At 33.8% G+C, this 24,321-nt stretch overlaps 1 protein-coding gene across 1 annotated transcript; it reads left to right on the top strand.

Moving 5' to 3' along the window:
* The first annotated feature begins 12,337 nt into the window (after positions 1–12,337).
* Positions 12,338–19,638, top strand: LOC123530354 (uncharacterized). Its single transcript, XM_045311123.2, has 2 exons — positions 12,338–12,953; positions 19,529–19,638. Exons 1-2 carry the CDS (start codon positions 12,338–12,340, stop codon positions 19,636–19,638), a joined length of 726 nt encoding a protein of 241 aa, XP_045167058.2.
* The last annotated feature ends 4,683 nt before the right edge of the window (positions 19,639–24,321 follow it).

The following is a 24,321-nucleotide window of genomic DNA, read 5'->3' as shown; positions in this document are numbered from 1 at the left end:
CTGGGGTCAAAATTGACTGCACTCCGGAGTCAACTGTTCTTACTTTAGCTTATATAGGGAAAAGCCTTTAAAAATCTTTTTTGGAAGCCATAAGTCCCAATGCTTAGATATTTGGTATGTGGCATGTTCTATTCGTTCTCTACCAAGATTGTTCAAATCGTGAACCTGGGGTCAATCTAGGATACGCCCGGGTTGTCCCTTATTTTACATAGACTTATTTGTTTTGAAGCAATCGCATAGAAATTTGGACCACAGGTATAATGTTTGATACAGATTTTAATAGTCATCTTGAATAGGAAAGAAAGAAAGAAGTCCGATTCCATGGCAAAGTCGAAAACTATACAAGGTAACCATGTTAAGTCTCTTGAAAGTGCTGACTGCATTTTATTGACGGTATGGCAGTTTTTTCAATGCTTGAGACACCAGCTTTGTTACCCACATTCTGGGATATGGCAAAATTATTCCTTGAACATATATTGGTAAAGTCAAGATGTGTATCTGGAGTGAAGCAGATACATATCATTTTTTATAAATACAATTGCAAGCACCAGAATGAAAAAAGGTGACATACACACATCTAAAAATGTATATTTACAACGACAAAATAGAGTTCAAAAAGATTAGAAAAGTTTTCTCCTCCTAAACGAACAACATAAAGGAATCCTTGCTCGTTCAATTATACAGAGTATATACTGTAAAATGCAAGGAACAGTCTCACTAACAATGGAGTATTAATTAAACCTTGATGGGCAAGGTGATAAAGCAATCGAAAATTCTGTTGACAGTAACCATGTCATAAATGACTTGGAATCTAATCATGAAGAAACCCAAAAACCTTCAATCTACATAAAACAGTACGATGTTCCTATCAGTTAATAGTATGGCGGAATGCAGAGTCTTCGGTTATGATTACAATAGGGAGAATAAATACTTGAAACATAAATTGATGATACAGCCAGTAGCTGCTCCAGAGATTTTGTGATGGCAATACAGGAGCATATAGACCATGGTATTCGTACTGATGACCGAACTAATATTATGCCTGATTGTTACAGTTCAGATTCATTCAGGTGTATGTTACTTCTTTGAAAGAATCAACTTTTCTGTTTTTTGATATATTTGACTATGCAGAAATGTTTATTAATTGAACAGAAGTAACAACTTCTTACAAGTAAACTTAAACTAACTAACACAATATCGCCTATGTGTGTTCTTGGCATGCATTTTGTACAAATCTTCCATCAACAGATTTCATGATTTCAGACAGTATCTCATGAAATTTCGTCATATTTTATCAAATACATATTTTAATCATAGGAAATGAGGACTGATGTAGCATTTGCGCTGGCAGTGCAGGAGATACAAAGACATGACATTGTGTAAAAAACATGCTGAAGATTTTAGCCTGCATCGTGTGTGACCGTGATTCAGATGACTCAAAACATATATGTCAGATTGTATCAGTCAACATTTGTTCAAATGTATATGAGTTGTTATTTTTGTAAAATGAACTTACAAGAAGTGTTCTCATTTTACTAATTTATTTTTCAATCTTGAATGTAAAAAATACAGACATACATACGTAATTTAAAAGTATTTAAATTACTCTAGGATAAAATACTAGATATATATGTTCTACGCTGTTTTATGAAAAGAAAAATAATGTATCGGTCAGTTAACGAAATGTTGTACAAAGAAGAAGGTGTTTAGCAAGCTTTTGAAAGCAGCTAGCGTGTGAGCTTCCCTGATCTTGACTGGATTGAGTTCAAAAACTTTGGAGCAGTGAATGAAAAGGTGCGATTGCCATACATCATGGTTTTAGTTTTGGCATAACCAGTGACAGCGTGTCTTGTGATCTTAGGTTTCTGACCGGTTTATACACGTCATATCAGGGGATTGATTGTGTAAAGCCTTAAACGTGTTGGTTAGAACCTTGTTCTTTGCCCTGTATTTCACTGGCAACGAATGGAATTCCTTCGGAATCGATGTTATATGATTGTGACGGGGCGTCTTAGTGATGACGCTAGCTGCCGTGTTCTGGACATGTTGCAACTTGTTAACATAGATATAAGTTACTACAGAGCGGTACATGTATTTTATTTCTACAGAAACAACTTATGTTTTACGAGTATACTTCAAATTGCAAATACATATTTTGCATGATTGTGTGTATTTGACGGATGCAAAGATACCACAGATATTCCTACATAATGTTCTAAATGGCCTCCTTCAACATAAGTATTTTCTACCTTTTGTGCTGATATAATTACTTCATACTTGATGTAATTATAGCAGTAGAATATGTAGAAACACGATTCCTTAAAAAACAAATAAATACAATTAATTTTTGTTGTTTGTTTTTTTCAGTGTACAAGAATGAGTAAAATGTACACAAAATACACATCGTGTATGCTAGTGACTAAGATTACTTAAATCATATAATGCCAGTTTGTATCTGTCAACATTTGTTAATTGTATGCTGTTTTTTTAATTTAAAATTAACATTCTAAAGGTCATTCATCCATATTTTAAAAAGATATCATTGCAGAGCAGTATTCCATCTTTTAATGATGTTATAAGATCTCACAAGCTTACAAGTAAACTTAAAATGTAGAAGACATTATTACGTATGTTTTATTTGAATAATTTTACATTCTAATTTTACCTGAGTAATTCAATCAGCATCTTATGTAATTGCTGCAAACTTTTCTATAAAATGTGGTTTTAATTTTCGAATTAACATTTCAGTTTGTTTTAATTACTTTATAGAAAGAGTTAAGAAACATATGTTTACTAAAACATCGAACCTTGTCATAATGTAAAAATAATATATCTTTTATTATTTGCAGATTAACCACACCCATCATTATTTAACTTAGTTTTAGTATTGTCGGTATGTAACAAATTTTCATCGTGTAATAATACTTTGTCACGTGTTTGTTTTATCCAGAAGGAACAGTTTGGACATTAAAAACCTGCAACTTTACTTAACATGACTTTGAAAGTATTACACTATAATCTTATATAAGTGTACGTAGATTTACCCCACCCACTTAGCTGTTTACTTAGCACTTAATTGTTAGGTTAATAGATAATAAATAAATTAAAAGCTGTCATGTAAAATACTGAAGATATAGTTTATGACATTTCTGAACATAATAAAGCACATAATCCGTAAAATATAATCAAGCAATTAAAAGTGATAGAATTATTAAAGGAATGTATCTAAAGCATTAAATTTTTCTTTCAATTTAGCAATCAATATCCTCCATATTTTGTAAGAATATATTTCAATTTACTTGAAGATAAAATATATTATGTTTTAATCTATTCTGCAACGGAAACTTGTATCAAATTAGGACCATGCCTATAAAATTGAAATATATTGTCAAGTCAGTTTATATAGTATGATTTTTTATTTTCGGCGGCCATATTGGTGGCCATCTTGAATTTAAGCACTTTGCCCACCACTTGGATTCTGGCATCAACTGGTTTTGGAAACTTAAGACTGTCACAAACATTTTGGTATATAGTTTGCGATGTCCACATTCGTAGACCACGTACACCCCATGAAAGTGAACTCGTTTGCGACAGTATATGTATATGTATTAACCTTTCAGATTTTATTAAGCAATGCCAACATTCACATTATTTTTCAACTTTAAGGTAGAACGCGACACTTTGCGAACTTTCGAGTAGCGTCTTGAAATTTTGCATGTGTAAAGTTGACCATATTTCAAACAAGATGCAGTTTATTTTATACCAATAGAGCCGACCAGTTTTTGTACACGAGATGTCAAAGTTGACCACCAAAGCCCGTTTTTGAAACTGACGTTGCCGCGTATCCTTGGCAACTGTTACGGGTACTGCAACGGCACCAGCCAACACATTTTCTTAAATTATACATTATCCGACGGGAATTGGTTTTTCCTTTTTGTTGATGTAAAAATCATTGTTTTACACCGACAAATATTTGAAAAATGGAAAGAAAATCGCCGTTTTTGACTAAAAATTGACGTTCAGTTTCGCAGCATTTTTCGGCTTTAAACTGAACGTCAATTTTTAGTCAATAACGGCGATTTTCTTTCCATTTTTCAAATATTTGTCGGTGTAAAACAATGATTTTTACATCACCATAAAGGAAAAACCAATTTCCGTCGAATAATGTATAATTTAAGAAAATTTGTTGGCTGGTGCCGTTGCAGTACCCGTAAAAGTTGCCAAGGATACGCGGCAACGTCAGTTTTAGAAACGGGCTTTGGTGGTCAACTTTGACGTCTCGTGTACAAAAACTGGTCGGCTCTATTGGTATAAAATAAACTGCATCTTGTTTGAAATATGGTCAATTTTACACATGCAAAATTTCAAGACGCTACTCGAAAGTTCGCAAAGTGTCGCGTTCTACCTTAAACTGTTTACACAACTTGAAAAAATATTTTTGCTAGAGCCTCACATTTACAATTATATGAACAATTATCAACTGAACTGAGTGCATTCACGAGTGGAAAATATTGATAGTAAAATGTTGTATGTTTTTTTTTCCACATTATAAAATCTTTAATAACGTTTTCTTCAGGTCAGTTCTTATTATGATTTTGCTATTAAAGCTTATAATAAAGAGCGTGTCAGTCTCTTTTACTCAGATTTTTTTTCATGAGGTTTAGACTTTTGGCTAGTCTTGGATTTTGAAATATTTCTGTTTTTACATGGAGAGAAGGAAAAACATAAATATGTTTAGTAAATTGGCGCACTTAGCTATCATTTCACACTGAAAAATAACCTGTAAAGATGAATGAATTTGAATTTTAGGTACGATCTCTATACTACCGAGATAACGTTGACAACAAGTGGTTGAAACTAAAATAGAAATTGTTATTAGTTTCGACGATGGTATCGTTTTAATTCTAATAGTTAATAAGTAACGTTTTCTGGTATAAACGACCTCTGTTTTTAGATATCATGTATATATTATCTTCCAATTTCCAGCTATCACACTATTTTGCTAGCTGGTAATTCATTATCCATATCTATTTCTATCATCGACATATGATAAATTCGATGTTACAGATGTACCTTACACTTTTTTAAGCGACCAAGAGTCTATCCTTAATGTAAATAGGGTAATTGAAAAGCTTGAGAGATCTCAACAGACTCAATGTGATGTTGCTGCTATTTTTAGTAACTGGTGTGAAATTGTAAAGAATAATATGTATAAATCGTTACCTTTTGTCAAAATTGGCGGTAAGAAAGTCCGTAAAAAGCGCCGTCCGGGTAAACCTTGGTGGTCAAACACACTGACTAAGCTATGGAATGACATGTGTGGTAAGGAACGTAGTTGGCTGAATTGTACTAATAGAAATGAAAAATTGCATTTGAAGTCTATCTATGTTTCCAGTCGTAGAGTGTTTGATAGAGAAGTCCAAAGAGCCAAGCGTCTGTACTGGTTCTCTCTGCAAAATGGACTCCTAAATGATTGTAATGTTGATTGTAATTCTTTTTGGAAATCCATTGGAAAAATCGGTATAGCAAATGCTAAGAGTAATCAAATTCCCTTAGAAATTGTATGTGAGGATGGTTCTGTATCAACAAATATTCAAGATGTTCTAAATACTAGTAGATGGAAACATGATTTTAGTTCACTTTTTGACAATGCTAATATTCAACCCCAGTCAACTGAAGGTGATAACCAGTATAATGATGAATCACAGTATAGCTTTAATGAAAGTATATTTGTATTTGAAGTTAAGAAAGCTGTTGAGAGTGCTAATCTTGGAAAGGCGTTTGGTATTGATAATATTCATGTTGAGGTCTTACGAAATGATTTTTCAGTATATTTTCTTCATGTGCTGTATAATGTATGCTTCATCTCTGGAGTTATCCCGGTAATTTGGAATAAATGCATTATTAATCCGATTCCGAAATCGGCCACTGCTGATCCAAGAAATCCACTCTCATACAGAGGCATATCGTTAAAATCTGCTATGTATAAGATATACTGTATGATATTAAATGCAAGACTTAGTTCTTGGGCCGAAAATTATGACAAGTTAGAAGATCAGCAGAATGGTTTTCGTAGAAAACGTAGCACGATTGATCATGTTTCATCTCTATGTAATATAAATGAAACAAGAATAAAGCTTAAGTTATCTACCTTTGCATCGTTCATTGATTTTAAAAAAGCGCATGATTTTATAAATAGAGATAAGTTGTGGTGACACATTTCAGATGCTGGAATATCAGGAAAAATGTTAAATGCTGTAAAATCATTATATACATCTGTGTCTTCAGCAGTTAGAGTTGGCAATTTTTGCACAGATTGGTTTGATGTTAATATTGGACTGCGTCAAGGTTGTGTGTTATCTCCGTTATTGTTTAATATGTATATAAACAACCTGGTAGTATATCTAAAATCTTTGGATATTGGAATTGATATTGACGGAGAAAAAGTTTGCATTCTTCTGGCATAGTCCTCCTAGCAGAAAATTCTCAAGATTTACAAACCATGTTGAATGCCTTGAAAAATTGGTGTAATCTGAATGATATGCATATAATTTGTAATAAGAGCAAGGTTGTTCATTTTAGACCAACAGCTGTTGATCGTAGTAACATTATTTTTACATGTGGTGAAGATATTATTGAAATTGTAGATAAATATACCTTACTTGGGCTTGGACTTAATGAGCACCTTGACTTTCACATAACAGCTAAATTTGTTGCCCAGAGTGCGAGCCGTGCACTTGGTTTGGTAATTGCTAAATGCAAATCAATTGGTGGAGTCCCGTATAATGTGTATACAAAACTGTTCGACTCCATTGTTTGGCCTGTTATAAATTACGGTGCCGCAGTATGGGGCTGTCGGTCATTCTCTTTCATCAACGCTGTTCATAATCGGGCTATGAGGTTCTTTTTGGGTGTTGGAAAGTATACCCCATGCAGCGTTGGTGGGAGAGATGGCCTGGCAGCCTACAGTTGTCCGCCAGTGGAAAAGTGTGATTAATTTTTGGGCTCGGCTGTGTAATACAGGTAATGTTCGTATGAATAAGCGACTCGCACTATGGGCAGCATCTAGGGCTACCAACTCTCGTAAAACTTGGTACACAGTAGTAAAGGCTAAACTGATTGAATGTCATTTGCATATGTATTGTGATATTAGGAATCCTGCTCCTAAGCAATATATTACTGAGACAGTCTGTAAATCACTCATGGACAAGTTTGTAAATGATTGGAAGGAAAGTTTAAGCAGTCAAGTTGGTAATTCGAGAAAAGGTAGAAATAAGCTTTGAACATATTGTACTTTCAAAAGAGAACTTAGTGTAGAAAAATATTGTCAAATGATATTACCACCTTCACACAGATCGGCATACTGTAAATTTAGGTGTGGGGTAGCACCAATCAGACTGGAAACTGGTCGGTATGAGAATTAAGCCATTGAAGGTAGAAAATGTCCATTTTGTGATACCGTTGAGACAGAGTCACATGTATTGTTAAACTGCTACTTGTATGATGACTTACGAAAAAGTCTGTTTGAAAAAAGCTTTATCTGTAAATCCCCTGTTTGAAAATATGCCAGAATCCGAAAAACTAGCATTTATTTTTACAAATAAGGAGACAATTAGATCATGTGCCAGAACCTGTTTTCTTATTCTTAATAGAAGAAAGTCTTATCTTTGTAAATAATGTCATTATAATTCTTAACCTAGTCTACTATATATACGTTTTAGCTCATCTAATAAGTTAACAGTTGACTTTAAAATCAGTTTCTACATCTTAGATTCTGTTATATATATTATTCTACAAAGGCAAAAGAGGCCCCTTCTTGCTGTGGCGCATTTGGAATGCACGACTCTGAAGCAATTTCATGAATTTATTAGCTCGTCTTTTCGAAGGATATATAGAGCTATTGCATTCGCCCATGCGGATAAAGTCAAGTGTCTGTGTTACTGGCTATTGACTTGAAATCTAAATAGGTGTTGATTATCAAAGTGTACGCCAGGAGAGACAATCATCATAACTATATTTGAATTTGACAGAATTATGCCCCTTTAATTGTAACGTAGGGTTTCTGAAAAGTTACATATTATTGTCACTATTAAAGCTTTTGACTCGAAGCTTAAAGTAGTAATTATCATAGTCTACACCAGGAGAAACAACCTCCATAACTCTATTTGAATTTTGGTAGAATTATGCCTCTTTTTAAACTCTTAATTCAGAGTCAGGCACTGAGAAAGGTCAAGCGTGCTGTATATTGGTTGCATTTGTGGTTTCTGAGTGGTGGGTCCCAGGTGTATTGGAGCAAGCGGTGTCACAGCTGATACAGTCTCTTATAGTCCTACTTATAGAGCGGCTATGTACTTAGTTTTATTTATGTATAATTGAATTGTAAACTTACGTTTGCGTATAGATAATACTCAAATAAAGAATAAAACAATACATGCATGCACAACACAACACAACCACAACATAGTACACACATACACACAACCAGTACACACACGCACACACACAAGCACACACACACAAACATGCACCACTTGAAATGAACGCAACACAAAATACAACACAATACACTTGCAACAGTTTTACTGTGATTTTAATAGTGTAATGTACTATTTTTAAATAGTCTCTTGTAATTCTATATAGAATGGCCATTTACTTGTATGATATGTATTATTTTTATTGTTTATATATGTGTATAAAATGTAAATGGATGAGACTCTAATAAATAAATAAATAAATAAATATGATATCAAACACGTTTTAAACATACATCTCAAAAACCGCTCTTTTACATTGATACTCACCTGAAGAGAAAGAATGGTGATAATCATGCACTCCGTCTGACCCTAAACCTATTCGAAGTAGCTCATTGCAGAGTTGGAGCGGTCTTCTGCGCATGCCCGGAAGTGATTCTCTAATGTCACGTACGGCAAAAATGAGCAAATTATTGCATGTTCGAATAAGATGACCAGTGCCACAAAGGGAGGTGATCAAAAACAAAAGATTCAATAAAAATTTCTATCAACTAAACCCGATATTCAAACGTTTGACAAAAATATGGGAAAAAATACGGAAAGTAAAATTTAACAAACAAAATGGTGTATTTCATGTTCGTTACAAAAATTGATGCAGTCATAAATTATTATGAAACAAATGCCTATATGAGCCTTTAACTCATGACTTAACTGTTGTACATGTTGGCCTTACAATATTCATTATACTTCCTTAATGCCTTTTTGAATATAATGTGATCATAAATTATGTCAGTTACCAAAATTTACGATTTGCTTACAATTACTCCTTTAGGATTTATGATACCATATAAAATCCACCGAATTAAATTTAATGGTTTTTGTTTATTTGTGTAAAATATTTACTGTTCAAAATCAATGCCTAAATGTAACTAAATCTTGATACCGCTATTTACAGAAATTTAATGTTATTATGCGATGTTAAAATATTTTAGATATGGAACTTTATAGCTGGGGTTAAAAGTGAAACGTCATATTAAATCAAGGTAAAATGTATTGTTATTTATTACACATATAATTACACTGAAGTAGGCGAAATTAAGAAAAATGTTAAAGTCACGAAACATGAACAACTAGTTCTTTAACACCGATTGTAGCGATTGTAGAAGCACCTTAGGTTTGGATTAGTACATCCTGGTTTTAAAATTTACTATCTGGACAATTATAACAATAACAACACAGTCGCAAAAGATAACAACTATGCAGTAATTTGACCACAATTAAGAAATAATTTTTAGCAAAACAGTGCTTTTATCACTATTTATACACGATGGGTGGTTATACGTCGGGCGTAATAATTTTACGAGGGCGCAGCGGGTGTAAATAGTGATAAAGCTATGCCTCTTTTTATGAAAGGTAATGAAAATAGTCCTTCAAACTACATACCTATATCTTTAATCAGTGTGTTGGTAAGGTTATGGAAAGAGTTATGTTTAAACATATTTACAATCATCTATTTGCTAACATGTTAATTTACGAAAGGCAGTCAGTTTCTTTGCCAGGGCACTCTACTGTATATTATATCAGCTGTTAGACATTTATCACCAAAGCTCTTTCGATAATAAAATCCCAACATGATGTATGTTTTTTTGTGACATTTTAAAAGTCTTCGACCGTGTCTGGCATGATGGAATCCATTTTGAATTAAAACAAAAAAGGAATTAATGGGCTTCTTAAACCTTCTCTTTACTTTGATATTGTTAGATACGGACAATGTCTTACCAGGGTATAGCAAGTCATGTCTATGTAGGGGATCGAGCACAAGACCCTGACTTAAAGAGGTAATCCAATCCTTATGGCATTTTAGTCATTAAATGGCATTATAAAGGTAAAACGCTATTCATTGCTTTCTTTCTAAAATAAGCACTAGTTATATACTCGAATTTTAATATATTTTAATGTTAAAAATATTTAATGGAATATATATTATGAAAAGACATCTAAAGATGTCGATTTGCATTTTACCCAGGATACTTAGTAGAATCTGAGACACAACATTAATTTCAAGTGTCTATAATCTGTTCGACAGTAAGCAATTAAATACGATTGACTTTCATTAATTAATGTATCTCTTATAAATCGTTTCTGCGGGGCGTGAAGATACAGCGACCTCGGTCGTTGTGGATTAATACCCTGTTACCAAAGTGATCTGGCAAGGTGTCAGCGGTAAGACACGCCGATGCACTTCATTATGAATTGACAACTGGCAGGGGATGGCAGCTGTATCTTATTTATCCTTTACAAAAATTTACGAGTTCTGCATTTTGCTCTTCGAAAGGGGCGGGTGCTGCCCCTGTCGCCCCAGCTCCTACGTCCTTGATATGATATATTTTTCAAGTTAAACTAATGGGCAATTTGCATTGCATATTTATGTGAGGTATAATAATTGGGGATATCGTCAAGGATGTACATAATAATCCTTGATAGTGTGCTGGATTCGATACAACTCGGGCTGCGCTCTCACGATATAATTCCTTTCCATCTGTATTCCAAACACAACAAATCACTGTTTTGAAATATTATTTCTTTCAAAAGAAACTGTTCTTTGTTTCATATAATAGTATGACAATTAAGATCCATTTTATATAGTTTCCAGATTTTCATCCATCCGTGGACCTACTTCTCACTAAACATCAAGGACACGTAAAGGAAAGTGGGCGTTCTGTATTATTACTAGTACTTTAACAACTTATTTCCGTCACTCAAACGAGTTGATGTATTAAGTTAATTGAACTTTACCATCTTAAGTTAGTCCAGAAAGGCAGTACTACTACTTCTTCCAATTCTTCGATCGTCCTTTATGAAGGGAGTGTATGTATTAATTCAGACAATGCATTTTTGAGTATCGTTCTACGTTCTCATATATAGACTTCTGATATAAGGAAATAAATGTCATTGTAAAGATGTGGTGGAAAAAATATATTTTTATGATTTAACTTCCTTATTTTTTTCCTTCCCTGTTACATGTTGAGAGATAATTATTCCTATTTTCGGAAAACAGTTCATGGAAGCATTGTGGTTTCTATACAATTTCCATGAAAATAGCTATAGCCAGAGTTTTAGTAGTTGACACATATATATTGTTATATCATTTGATATACTGAGATAGTGTTGCAAACATTGGAAAAAAAACAGTTTCAAGTTGTTTAGAAAAGATCTCTGAAAATAGTTGTGAATGTACTGAGACTGGACATCTTAGTCAGAAAAACATAACATTGATGTCAGTTTTTGTTTGCAAAATAGAAGAGAAAAATCAAACTGTATGTAAAACCATGGATTCACATAAGGACAATTCAACTTTGAATAAACTGAATGACGAAGAAGTGATCCGACAAATTCCGCTAATAATATATCTGACAATACTTTGTATATCTGGGATTGCTGGAAATTCTTTGGTGTGTTATGTATTTGCAAAGAAGTATTCGATTTCTACATACCACATTTTTATAACTGTTCTTTCTATAGTTGATCTGTTGACATGCTGTGTTGCTCTGCCGCTTCAACTGAGTTTGCAGTTTTGGCAGTATACTTTCGACAGTGTATATCATTGCAAGTTCGCGTTATTTCTAAATACATGGACAACAATTACATCTGGCGTCCTATTGCTCTGCGTTGCCTTTGACAGATACCGCAGGGTGTGTGCACCATTTAGTTGGCAAGTTTCACTCAGAGCGGCAAAACGTATATGTGCAGTTTCACCAGTTATTGGGCTTGCATGTTCGTGGATTTCTCCAATAATCTATGGAATACAGAAAAGAGAACATAGTATTTATAATTTGACAATATTTCAATGCGGTGTAACAGAGGATATGAAAGAAACATTATTTCCGCTGATAAACAATATAGTTTTTGCAATTCTCTTTCTTGGAGCTTTGATCGGTATCATCAGTTTTTACTGCCGTATAGCAGTGCGTGTTAAACAGCAGATGAAATGGAAATACAGGTCTAAGGGTGGAATTGAAATCCGCGAAACAGAAATTGAAATGACTCCTGTATCTGTATCTAAAGAAACAGTTGAAGAACAAACAGACGAGATATACGGAGTGGACAGTGCCACAGCAGAAGACAATGGTACACCAGAATCCATTCCAGCAAACAAAGACAGAGGGATGAGACAAGACACTCTCGAAATCAAGGGAAATGGGAACGTCGACAAGAACAAAATTTCATCTCCAAGTGTTGATTTATCAAAGTCAAAGAGATACAGAACGACATGGATAATGTTTATAGTTTCCATAGCCTTCATAATCTCATATGTTCCACTGATTTCGTTACTTCTGATCCGATCATTGAACAAAACTTTCGTGGCCTCTTTGAGTGACTTAGATAGATCCGTGTACAAGTTTTTTCTGAGGTCATACTTTCTAAACGGTGCTATCAATCCTGTGATATATGGAATACTTGATGCTAGGTTTAGAAAGTCATGTAAATTGCTATGTTCGTGTAGGCACGTGTTGAAGATAAGAAACTTAATGCAAGGTCAAACAAGGAACAACAATGAATAAAATTCTAACAAAAGTATTCGTTTATTAAACATGCTTGTAGCGATTCTACTTTTACTTAAGAACTAATATATTGCAGAACCATGTTTGAACATATCGAATCAATACGAAGAGGTTATACGTTTGCGGAATAATTTCATGAGGGCGATGCCCGGGTGAATTATACATACGGCGTATAACCGATGTATATTGTTGAGATATGTTATAACATGGTTCTTTTATATATCATTTCGATTCTTACGTAAACATGTAAAACGCACTATTTCATGGCTCATGTATGGCGCCAAATAAAATAGATCAACATGACGTCAACGGGAAACAGTGTTTAAACAATGTTAAAATACGGGAAGTATCATGTCCACGGAATGTCTTAGGAATACGTAGACGTCAAACGCTTAATGATAGATAACAGTGTATGTGAATTTAGTGTAACACCGGTCTGTCATATCAATTCTAAAACGTATTTTGTATAAAGTTGTAGATAAATGTGATAGCAATATTTCTCGGCGCCTGTATGGTGCCAAAAATATGTCGACCCGACGTCAATTTTTTTCGTGTTTTAACAGGAATGTGCTTGCTTTTTTTTCATATTAGAGTTTTTATTTTGTACTTTATCTATGATATAGATATGTTGTAGTAATCTTCTAATTTTCATGGATCTTTTATTTGAAATGCATTTTGGTATGTTTTAGGATAAAATGCATTGCTTCAAATGAATGTATTACTAAGTCTAAAATTAAGAACGCATCAAATTTATTTTTCTACGTGTTGTCATTCATTCCGACATTTATTAGAGTAAATTTCGGTGCACAAATCAAATGCACACTGGAGACAAGGTTTCTTTAAATGTTAGCGTCCGTTTTGCTATGCACCGTGTATCAGCAGAAAGAAAAAAAAATGTAGTATTATTTTGTTTGTTTGGACTTACCAGTAGAGGTATCCGAAGGCTGTGAGAGGGTTTGCTTTAAGTCTTCGCGAACTTTAAAATTTGAAGATTTTCAGGTACATTCATGTACGACTCAGCAAAAACTGTCACTGAATTAATAAATCAAACCAAAGTAGATTGCCAGACAGGTAAACACATATCCCATTTTCTCATTTAGTCAGTGCATGTCGGCAGCAGTCAGTTTTAGTCGGTTATCCGATTCCAACTACACTTTGAATGAAATATTGTTCGTATCCGTTTATGTCCTTGTCCATAGGAACAAGAAATAGTTTACTTTTACACACTTATGCAAAATGAACAGTAGCAGTTTACCCTGTCCGTGAATTAAAATAAATCCAGTATTTTTCTTTTAGGAATTACACAAATTTTCTTTCCTCGATTCGCATTACTCTTCAGATATGGTGGCCGTATCAATACATGTGATATTACTCCGCTATTAAACAATAAGAAAGTTTGTAACATACGTTGCGACGTTTCAAAATATACAACTCTATAAGTGTTTACATATCAAAATTAAAAAATAAACGATTTAATCCTGATTTTTTGGTAGAAAATATTCCTGACAAATATTTCTTGTGGATATTATTATTGGCACACTTTGTTTATGCGCATTGGCTTTTGGGCTACCAGTGTGGAATATCAAATCAGAAAAAAATGAAAAGTACAAGTATTTTTGTCTTTTTGAAAATCACAAGAAAGCAGAAAGGCATAACTTAAAAAGAAATTTTGTTAGTTTTTTTCTGTAAGATGAGTTTTATTTCATCAAGTTACCTTCGAAAATAATATTCTCACTCGTGGCTCCGCCACTAATGAAAATACTATTTCGAAGTAAAAGTACATCTTCGCACAAAACAAAACAAGTATCCACTATATATTTGTCATAATAAAACAAAGTCAGTGAAATAAAATAATATCTAAAAAGTTCCCATAACTTGTATTTCTATCAATATCTGAAACATGTCTTGAGTCCATGCGATCAATCAAGGAAGATAACCTAGTTAGGAACAAATAAATCTATAAAGAAATTATGGGTCAGTAACTAGTTGTAAAATACATAAAATAATATTTGTTTCAGAATTCACTTCACCTCACCCTTCTTTGATATCGTACAATGATTATCTTGACAAATGATTTAACATAAATATAAATCGAAAATCCTCTTTGGGCAAAGAAAGAAAAACACCGTATGATTTCAAACAGAGGAGTTTTAAAGTCTATCAACTATAACTGCCATACGAACGATCACGTGAAAGAAGTAATAATCAGCAGATTAGATACTGGCCATTTTCTTGTGAAGTCATGTACCGTCGAACAACTAGACGCTTATTAATTAAAGGGAAAGAAAGCGTCTCAATACTGTATGTTCTTTCTAGGTCAGAAGGAAACAACTCACAGGGCCTCTGATTGGTTAATGTACAGGGTTGAAAATATATAGGGTTGAAAATGTATATGGAATTCCGTGGTGTATATATCCATATAAAGTTGTTTCTATTGGTATGATATGTGTTGAATGTGTTTGAAAACTATCTAATTTCATAAATTAATATTTCAATCAATGATAACTGGCTAAAATCATTAGGAATAATGCATTTTGGATGACAGATATGTATGTTCTACCAATAGAACATTTTTATGAAAAATAAAATAGATCAATACCGGACTACGGAAAACCGAGTTGAAAGAGAAAAGTGCCCAAAAGTGATGGTCAATTGGTATATTTCTTGCAGTTTTACGATTTGCCTTGGATAGTTCTTTCAAGGTGGCTTTAAAAGTTTAAATGTTAAAGCCGCGATCTCACTGTCACTGTTTGGTATCTCGGTTCATCCCGGTTCAGTGATCCGGGATAAACATTTAACCTTGTTGAACTGGCGTACAACCTTGACGATTCCGTAAACGTCTTTTCTGATTGTTGTTTTGACATTTCTCTTGCTGATTCTGGGTAAATTCTTCACTATTGCAGTTAGAATATCTCTGTGATTTGACCAACTGAGATCTTTACTTAAAGTGACACCGGTGTAATTTGATAATTATGCTATGAAATAACTGTGTAATTGTAAATACCTGTTTTTTCTCTTTCAAACAGTCTCTACTACCCTATATTTATCTGGGTTGAACATCATTGACCAGTCCTTTTCCTATGCTTCTAAGGAACGGAGATCATTTTGCAGATTTTGTGTAACAAGTTAGGATTTTCGCTTAAGACACACAATGGTGTTATATGCAAAAATCTACTGTTACTTTTAATGTAGTCGGTAAATAGTTAAGGTAAATCAGGAAGGGAGGGGCCTATTGCTGAATACTGAGGAACTGCAACGAGAACAGGTAGAATGCATGAGGGACAGCCGTCAACAACGACACTTTGGGATCTGTCTTTGAGTAATGCCTTTGTGCTCTCTGATGCTAATGGATGGACTCCCAGTGGAGTTTATTTATGTATTATTTTATGGTGGTCAACCTTATCGAAAGCGTTAGCAAATTGCATTACCATAATTGTCAGTTTGCTGGCCATTCTCTAGATTCCCGATGACCTCTTGTGTAAAAGTTATAAGTTTTGTTTCACAGATAAGCTCTGAACTAAATCAATATTGGTTATGACTGAATAGATCATTTCTGTCAAAGAAGGACGTGATGTTAGAAACCAAAATATGTTCCAGCATTTCATAAGCCATGCATGCTAAGGATATAGGTCTATGGTTGCTAGCCTCGAAATTTTTGGCCTTCCTTGTATACTGTAGCGAAGCGTCTGCAATATTCCATCTACTGGGGTTTCACCGGTTTTAAGCGATAGTTTGGATATATCTTTCGATAACTACAATTAATCCTTTGTGAATCTCCTTGAGTAGTCTTTCAGAGGCCTTATTAGGATTTCACCCGTTCAATTACTTAACCATGCCATTTCCTACTTTGTTCCTTAAAATGGGATTACGCACTTCGTTGTACATAAGACGAAATTTAACCAAAGAAACATGAAATCTGAAAGGAGAAGACCCGGAGATGAGGCTTAATATTGTTATATCATAATGTAAGTAAGACGTTGGTCTTCTAGGACCATACCAGTGTTGACAGCAAAGAAAAATTCCGTTTCTCGAATTCGGGTAAAAACCGTTATTTTCTATGCACATGTGTATATAATTATGTATAAGAAATGTCCGTTTCGGCACTATATTTAGCGTACTGCTGCACCCTAATTCAATGTATCATTTCAAAAGTCTTAGTATCGGCGCAAAGTGTATTTGCCCTGCTACAGTATGATACCTATCTATGATATTTCTGCCGATCAAAAGGCCCAGGAGAAACCCATGCGTGTATAGTTATTAAACAAGCACGGATTGGATTTAACAAGAAAAAATAGGAGCACCCGAAACAGTGGCTTCATATTGTCATGAGGTAATTAAATACCCAGGAGATCGCATTAGGGCTAATATGGTCATCTTGTTTGTGAAACGGTGTTATTCAAAGAACTATGATTGTTGGAATAAAGAGCTTGCATACTAGTGTGACGTTGCGGGATCAAATATATTAGATTCCTTGTGGCAGATACTAGTATGTTAAAGTCTCTACTACCCTACATTTATCTGGGTTGAACTTCATTGACCTGACCTTTTCCTGTCCTGGGGAATGAAGATCATTTTGCAGAATTCGTGTAGTTAGTATTTCCGCATAAGGTACACAATGATGTTATATGCAAATAATCTATTGTAACAATAAAAGCTACAGCTTTGAAACACACATATTTATCATCATTAGATAACTATGTAGGTAAAGAACCATAACTCTCTAACCTGCATATTGTCAGGATTTTGGCCATTTTTTGTACTTAGAAATTTTGAACTGTAACTCATTTCTTTCATACTGTCCAGCACAAACAGACTAGCGATGACACCCGTAGGCGGTGCTCTTGTTTTAAATAAGTAATTGTATAAGAAACAGGTCCGGACGCAGGGTCGGTCTCAGAGGTTCTGTGCCCCTCCCCCATCTCCCTCCCCAACCCACTCACCCAAGTTGAATGAGAAGCTACCTATACTCATCAAAGTTGCATTCAACTATTTTGGAAAAGGAATATTTTCTCATAATTCAGACCCAAATATGCGCCAGATGCCACCATTACATACCTACATTTTAAAACTTACAAGAGCCTCTTGAGCCCCATAAAATAAGTTGGGGTACCCTTCCAATACCTCAAATTTATACCAAAATATGCACCAGAGGCCCCTATTTCATACTCGTATTTCAACAAGTACCCCCCCCCCCTTAAACACGAGCGGAAGACCGCCCCCCCCCCCCCCGTACCTAGTTGATGGCACCTTTGTTCTCTACTTGTTCGTGCCCTACCCCTGCTTATTCAAATATGTTTTGGATCAGGGTCTGAAAAGTTTGAGAGGAAAAGAGTGTTATCAATAATTACTTCATTCAATATGTATGCAAAGGTTACGTTTGATACAAATTGCAGTTCCTTAACTGTACTTTACCATGCCGGAAAAGTTTATTTTAATTCCTGTCAAAAGTTTGAAGTAATTCACTAAAATGATGACTTTTCAAAAAGTAAGGGAAGTAGATAAATATTTCATGCACAATGCACTTCCTCTGAATAAGCTGACGTTTAAGCAAGATCCATTCAATAGTTTTTGAGACACATTGAAGATCCATTAGGCTTTTCGTGAGAAGTACCTGTTGAAAAGTAGTTCTGTTTTAGTTCAGGTGACATCTAAAGGGGCCAAGCGTCACCATTTGAGCAAACTTGGGGGAGGACATATATAATGATGGTACAAAGTTTGATGAAGCTCCATCAAATAATTCATGAGAAAAGGTTATTTAAAAGTATTTCTCTTATAAGCTCTAGTTGCCCTTAAAAGGGACCTGGTGCACGCTTTTGAACAAATTTGGGAGTGGACTTACCATGATGCTACAGACCAAACTTGATACAGATCCATCATTCATTTCATAAAAAGAAGTAAATTAAAGGTATTTTTTAGCTCTAGTGGCACCTTACAGGGACAAAGCGCCACCATTTGTAAAATAAAAACTTAGCAGAGGACATTACAGTGATACTTAAGACCAAGTTCGATAAGATAAATCAAGCGATTCATGAGACTGAAGAAGTCGTTTAAAGGTGTTTCAATTGTTAGCTCCAGTGGTCCCCAAAAAGGGGCCAAGAGCCCGTATTAGAAAATAAACCTCATGAAAGGACCTTATAATGATGCTACAGACAAAGTTAGATGAAGATCAAATAAGCGGCTCATGAGAAGGCGTTGCTTTTTAGCTCTAGTGGCCCTTAAAGGGACCAAGTCAACTCATTCGAACACATTTCTGAGATGACGTAATAATGATGCTGCAGATAATGTTGATGAACATCAATTTTAACATTCCTGAGAAGATGTTGTTTAAAGTTATTTCTATTTTTAGCTCTAGCAGCCCCTTAAAAAGTCAAAGTATCAGCATTTCTACAAAATTGGGGAAAGATCTTATAATGATGCTACAGACCAATTTTGTGAATATCCATCAAGCAGATGATGAGATGTAGTCATTTAAATGTGTTTTGTTTGTATTTTTAGCTCTAGTGGACCCCAAAAATGGGCCAAGTGCCCCAATTCGATCAAATATTGGTGAGGACCTTACATTGATACTACAGGAAAAGTTTGATGAAGATCCAAGTCGTTCATAAGAATAAGTCATTTAAATGTATTTCTATTTTTAACTCTTACGGTTCCTAATAGAGGCAAGCTAAACATTTGAACAAACTTGATAGAGGGCCTTGGTGTAATTCTGGTTAGTAGTTTCAGAGTAGATGTCATCTGAAAAAAGTGTGGACGGACAGACGACGGACAGATGGTGAGCGATAACAATAGCTCACGCACCGAGCACTTCGTGCTCAGGTGAGCTAAATAATAACCAAGGCAGGCATTTGAATTATTGAACATATGTTTGTATTATAATATGGAAGACATTTCTGAAGGGATATGTGAAGTTTCCCACTTAAAAGTGTAGTTACTAAGTATATACTAAGTAGTATAGTTTGTTGAAAAAATTGCACAAAGAAATATAATTTCATAGAAATAATAATAAATGTTCTGGAATGTAGTTATTCAGCTCTTGAGACCATGCGGGAAGGCATGTATGGCGTTTCCAGATATTACCTTGTCGGGTATAGTAAACATAGCGTTGGCACACGACGTCGACGACGACGGACGTAAAGCAATAAATGATGGCCTTGATCATTCTCTTGGTAGTATCCTGGAGAAGTTATATGTGAAGTTTCATTCAGTTTTGATTAGCAATGACCCAGATTTAATGGGCATTTTAAACATGTAATTATTATCGCTTCGAAATTAACTATCCTTCATTAGTTTTATACTTCATTGGTTTCTATTGTATATGTTTTGGCGGGCTTTTGCACGAACATTTCGTGCAATTCTGCCAGTATATATAGGTTTTTTCGCGCTTTATCTCCACTCGAGGTTAAAATTTGGCAGCAAACATACGTTTATGAAGTTATAATGTCCGACCAAGAAAATGGCGACGAAAGATCTTCTGATCTGAGGAAACAAGCTGCGCAGGAATTGAAAGGATTTTTTGACGAGAAATTCGCTGATCTCAAACGTGATCTGAAGGAGGATTCTGAGTGGACAGCTGAAAACGTCAGGAAGAAGGTACGAAGTGATAATTACATTTCATTCGAGAGCATTTCTAATAAGAAACAGTTTCAATTTAATTCTGAAATTTCGGATTTGCTTGACACTACTAAGAAAGCCATAAGTCTCAGAAACGCCTCTAAAGCTCAAGAGTATTTGAATGAAGCTCAGCAAAAATTACATCATAGAAATAAGTTGATTAGAATCGCAGATTCCTCACCGTCTGGATGGTCCACGATAGCAGAGTATGAGCAAATAAATGTTGCCAGTGACTCCGACGATGATAAAAAGATATGTAGGGCTGAGGAGAGGGCCAAGGCAAAATTGGAAAAATCCAAGAAGTTTGACACAACCCCCGACCATACCGAAGAATATTCCTCCGGCCAATAATCGATAGCGGTCAGATTTTCTATATAGAAATAAGAAGGGCATGTACACATTTTACTTAATAACAAAATTACTAAAAATAAGAAACCTTAGGTGCAAACATATTACCAAAGTTCAACATTTGATTCATCACAATGTTTTTTTAAATTAAATTTTATCTTAATTTTTGATTCGTTCTTCGCATGAAGTTTGATGCCATCATTTCGTCATTTTTTCCCTTCTTTGTTTCCATATAAAATGTGCAAAAATCTCATACATGCGTTTCTTCAAAGCATTTTTTTGTATAAAACCATTGATATGAAAGCTTAGGTGCAAGAACTTTCCTACTCTCATTGAATTTATCTTTTGAATGATATTTATTTCATTTTTGTGAAATAAAAATTTGATTCGTTCTCAGACGGTTTATTTCCACTAATTTCGAAGAAAAATTAACTTCAGCGCGAAGTTGTTGTTGTAGCGTCATAAGCAGACGATATTATAGTATGCCGCGTGAACATGCGGTATTGTGATCAAAAGGTTAAAGTAATGATTTAATCATTTAATGTAATTTTACCTCGCGAGTAATTCATTTTGTGTTAATATCACAAAAACAATATAAGATAAATATTGCATTTTAATATTTCGGTTCTAAAAAGAAAGAGATACGCATTTCTTCTTATGTTGTTGTTCTCACCTTATTTCATATACATTTAAATATCAAGAGTCAATTATGCCAATTATGTCAATTAAACATTAAAAGAGATAGCTTTCCTATCGACCCTTGGATCACAAATGCAAACTGTCGTAAAAAAGTAAATACAGAATTTTTTGTACATATTTTACTTAATATATTTGAGTAAATAAATTTCAAGGTCCGCCTTGATCAATTAAAGCTGGAAAATATGTCCGGAGCATTTTTTTTTGTGTACAAGAATGTTTTTGCAATGCGAATTATATCTGCATTTAAAACAGAATTGAATTTTACTTCAGTAACTTAATGATATATTTTTGTTTCGTGAACATTTTACCTGGTTTCATGATCTTTTCAGTTATCATAAATGTCGTCGTGATTAACTTACTTTCATAATTTATTGTACATGTTCAATTCAAGATAATTTTACATGAAACAAATTTCTATATAGAAGTAATAAAATGTTGTATGCATCACGCATAAATACTTTTTATTGGACCTGTAATAAAACTTGCCAATTACCTCTAAATAAGGAACGTTAAAACAACACAGACGATTATAATACTGATAAGGCTATAATTGCGTTTTGAATTTAATACGGGTATTTGTTTTGTAATTACAAGGTAAAATTATCATGCGATTTTAATCTTTCGCATATTTTTTATTTTGCAAACAGTTTTCATATATTGGTGGAATATGTGTAGTTATATTAAAATGAATAATGTCTGCCTGGATACGGCAAAATACCTGTACCACGCTGATTGCCACTATCTTTTTTTTTTTTTTTTTAAATTTTACAAACATACCATAATTTTCGATTCACTAAACTTCCTATTTTGTCTATATGTTAAGAATTACTGAATTGATATACGTGTGATGTTCAACCATTTCAGATTAAAATAATTCAAAACCTATACCTGTGTAATTATAAATTGTAAACAGCTGTTTAAAAAAAAAACAACAACAACAAAATAACTTACGTATGTATTTTTGTGACATAAGAATGGACGTGGTAGTGGCAGCAGGTATACATATCAATCAGACAATTTTAAAATATATTCGTCAAGTTTATTAGTATTTTGTGACTTCCCTGTTTGATATTTGTCTTTGTTTTCCTTTTTTGGACAAGAATGTGTTATGGCCGTAAAAGTTATAAAATCGGATAAAACATGGTTCGATCTTCTTTTTTTGTTGTGTGTGTGTGAGGGGAGGGAAGGGGGGAGGGGGGGGGGAGGGGGGTGCGAAGGGGCGGTGGTACCTAGGTCTTTTACACATATTATACTTAAAGACAGCGTTATTTAAAACAGTGTAAAATCAGATCATATTTCTTAAATATATATGTCAGATTTTATTTTTCAACGACAATATATTATATATACGGGAGACGCCGTAAAAATATCAATGCTAGTGCTATATAAATATAAAAGGATGTGTCTATGGGTACGAACCTCCTTTTTTTCTAGAGATTAAGGGTCATTTACATTTCAGATTTGGTTGAAAATGAAAAAAATAAATAAATAAAAGACTTCATCGATATTTGCCTTTAACTTGAATCTAAATGGTTTACAGATAGCAATGTTCAGCCGATTTGTTACATTGTTTTTCGAAAACATGTTAAAATATACATTCTTCTTATATAAGAATATGTATGAAAATAATTTTATATGAAAATATGGTTTTTATTGCTGATAGATATGGTCTATTGATATAAAAATAAATTTAATTATTATAAAATAACATGTTAAAAATGCTATGGTTCAGAAAATTACATATTAAACATTCATTTGATAAAAATGACTTCTTTTATTTCTAATGAAAAATCCCTTTTCCATAATTTGTAACTCCAGTGATAATTGAAGCTTGTTTAATTATCTTATGAAAAACCTTCCCTTTTATTACACTTGATATTGAAATAAACATCCAGGTGACAATACCCGGAGGCAGTAGATGTCGACATCGCAATACCGGTCACCTGTTACCAATATATGTTACCAATACCAAATAGCTGTTGTCTCCCCTGATATCGATTTTCTGCAATATCGGTCATGAGGTCAATTCTTCCTCATGATTAACAGTCGTAATTCATCTGACAATAATGTAAGTTAATTGTAAGGTAAAATAACTTATTCATTGCTTTAACACGTTTTGTTCGGTAGAGTCAGTGGTCTAGAGGTAACGCGCCCGACTCGCAACGTAGAGGTCTTAAGATCGAATCTACGTCTGTCCGCCAAATTCCTTTATTTAATTTTTTGTTGTTGTTGTTTACTTATATATTTTTAGACTAAAGTTATTTTTAAGAACTATAGATTTTAGATTTATGTAAAACTATTGATTCTTATTTTTTTTTTATCTATTTGTTCAAAGTCATGTTATTATGATGTTATAACAACCTTTTATATTTGAAAAAAGCCCATTTGTGTAGTTGTATACTGTACGTGAGCTGTTTATAGGGAATAATATGAAATACGAGAATCAAGGTAATTTGCATATGGTAATATTGCATTTTCACAAATATTACATACTTATAAAATGATTACGATAAATTGTCTTTTTACAAAGTAAAAAACAATCTAAATGTAAATTAAGACATTTTGTCATCGTTTTATACATTTTGATGTATTTTATGATATTTGTTTTTAAGCTTTATCAATTTTCTTTA

Source organism: Mercenaria mercenaria, chromosome 13 (genome assembly GCF_021730395.1).
Source record: "Mercenaria mercenaria strain notata chromosome 13, MADL_Memer_1, whole genome shotgun sequence".
In the NCBI taxonomy this organism is placed as follows: Eukaryota; Metazoa; Mollusca; class Bivalvia; order Venerida; family Veneridae; genus Mercenaria; species Mercenaria mercenaria.
Note: the sequence above shows the minus strand (reverse complement) of the source record. Positions and strands in the feature narration are given on the sequence as shown.

Coding starts and splice junctions, on each gene's coding strand:
- LOC123530354 (XM_045311123.2), top strand. CDS start 12,338: ATGAAAGAAACATTATTTCCGCTGATAAACAATATAGTTTTTGCAATT. Junction 12,954..19,528: donor TGCTAGGTTTAGAAAGTCAT/GTAAATTGCTAT, acceptor TTGTATTTTTAG/CTCTAGTGGACCCCAAAAAT.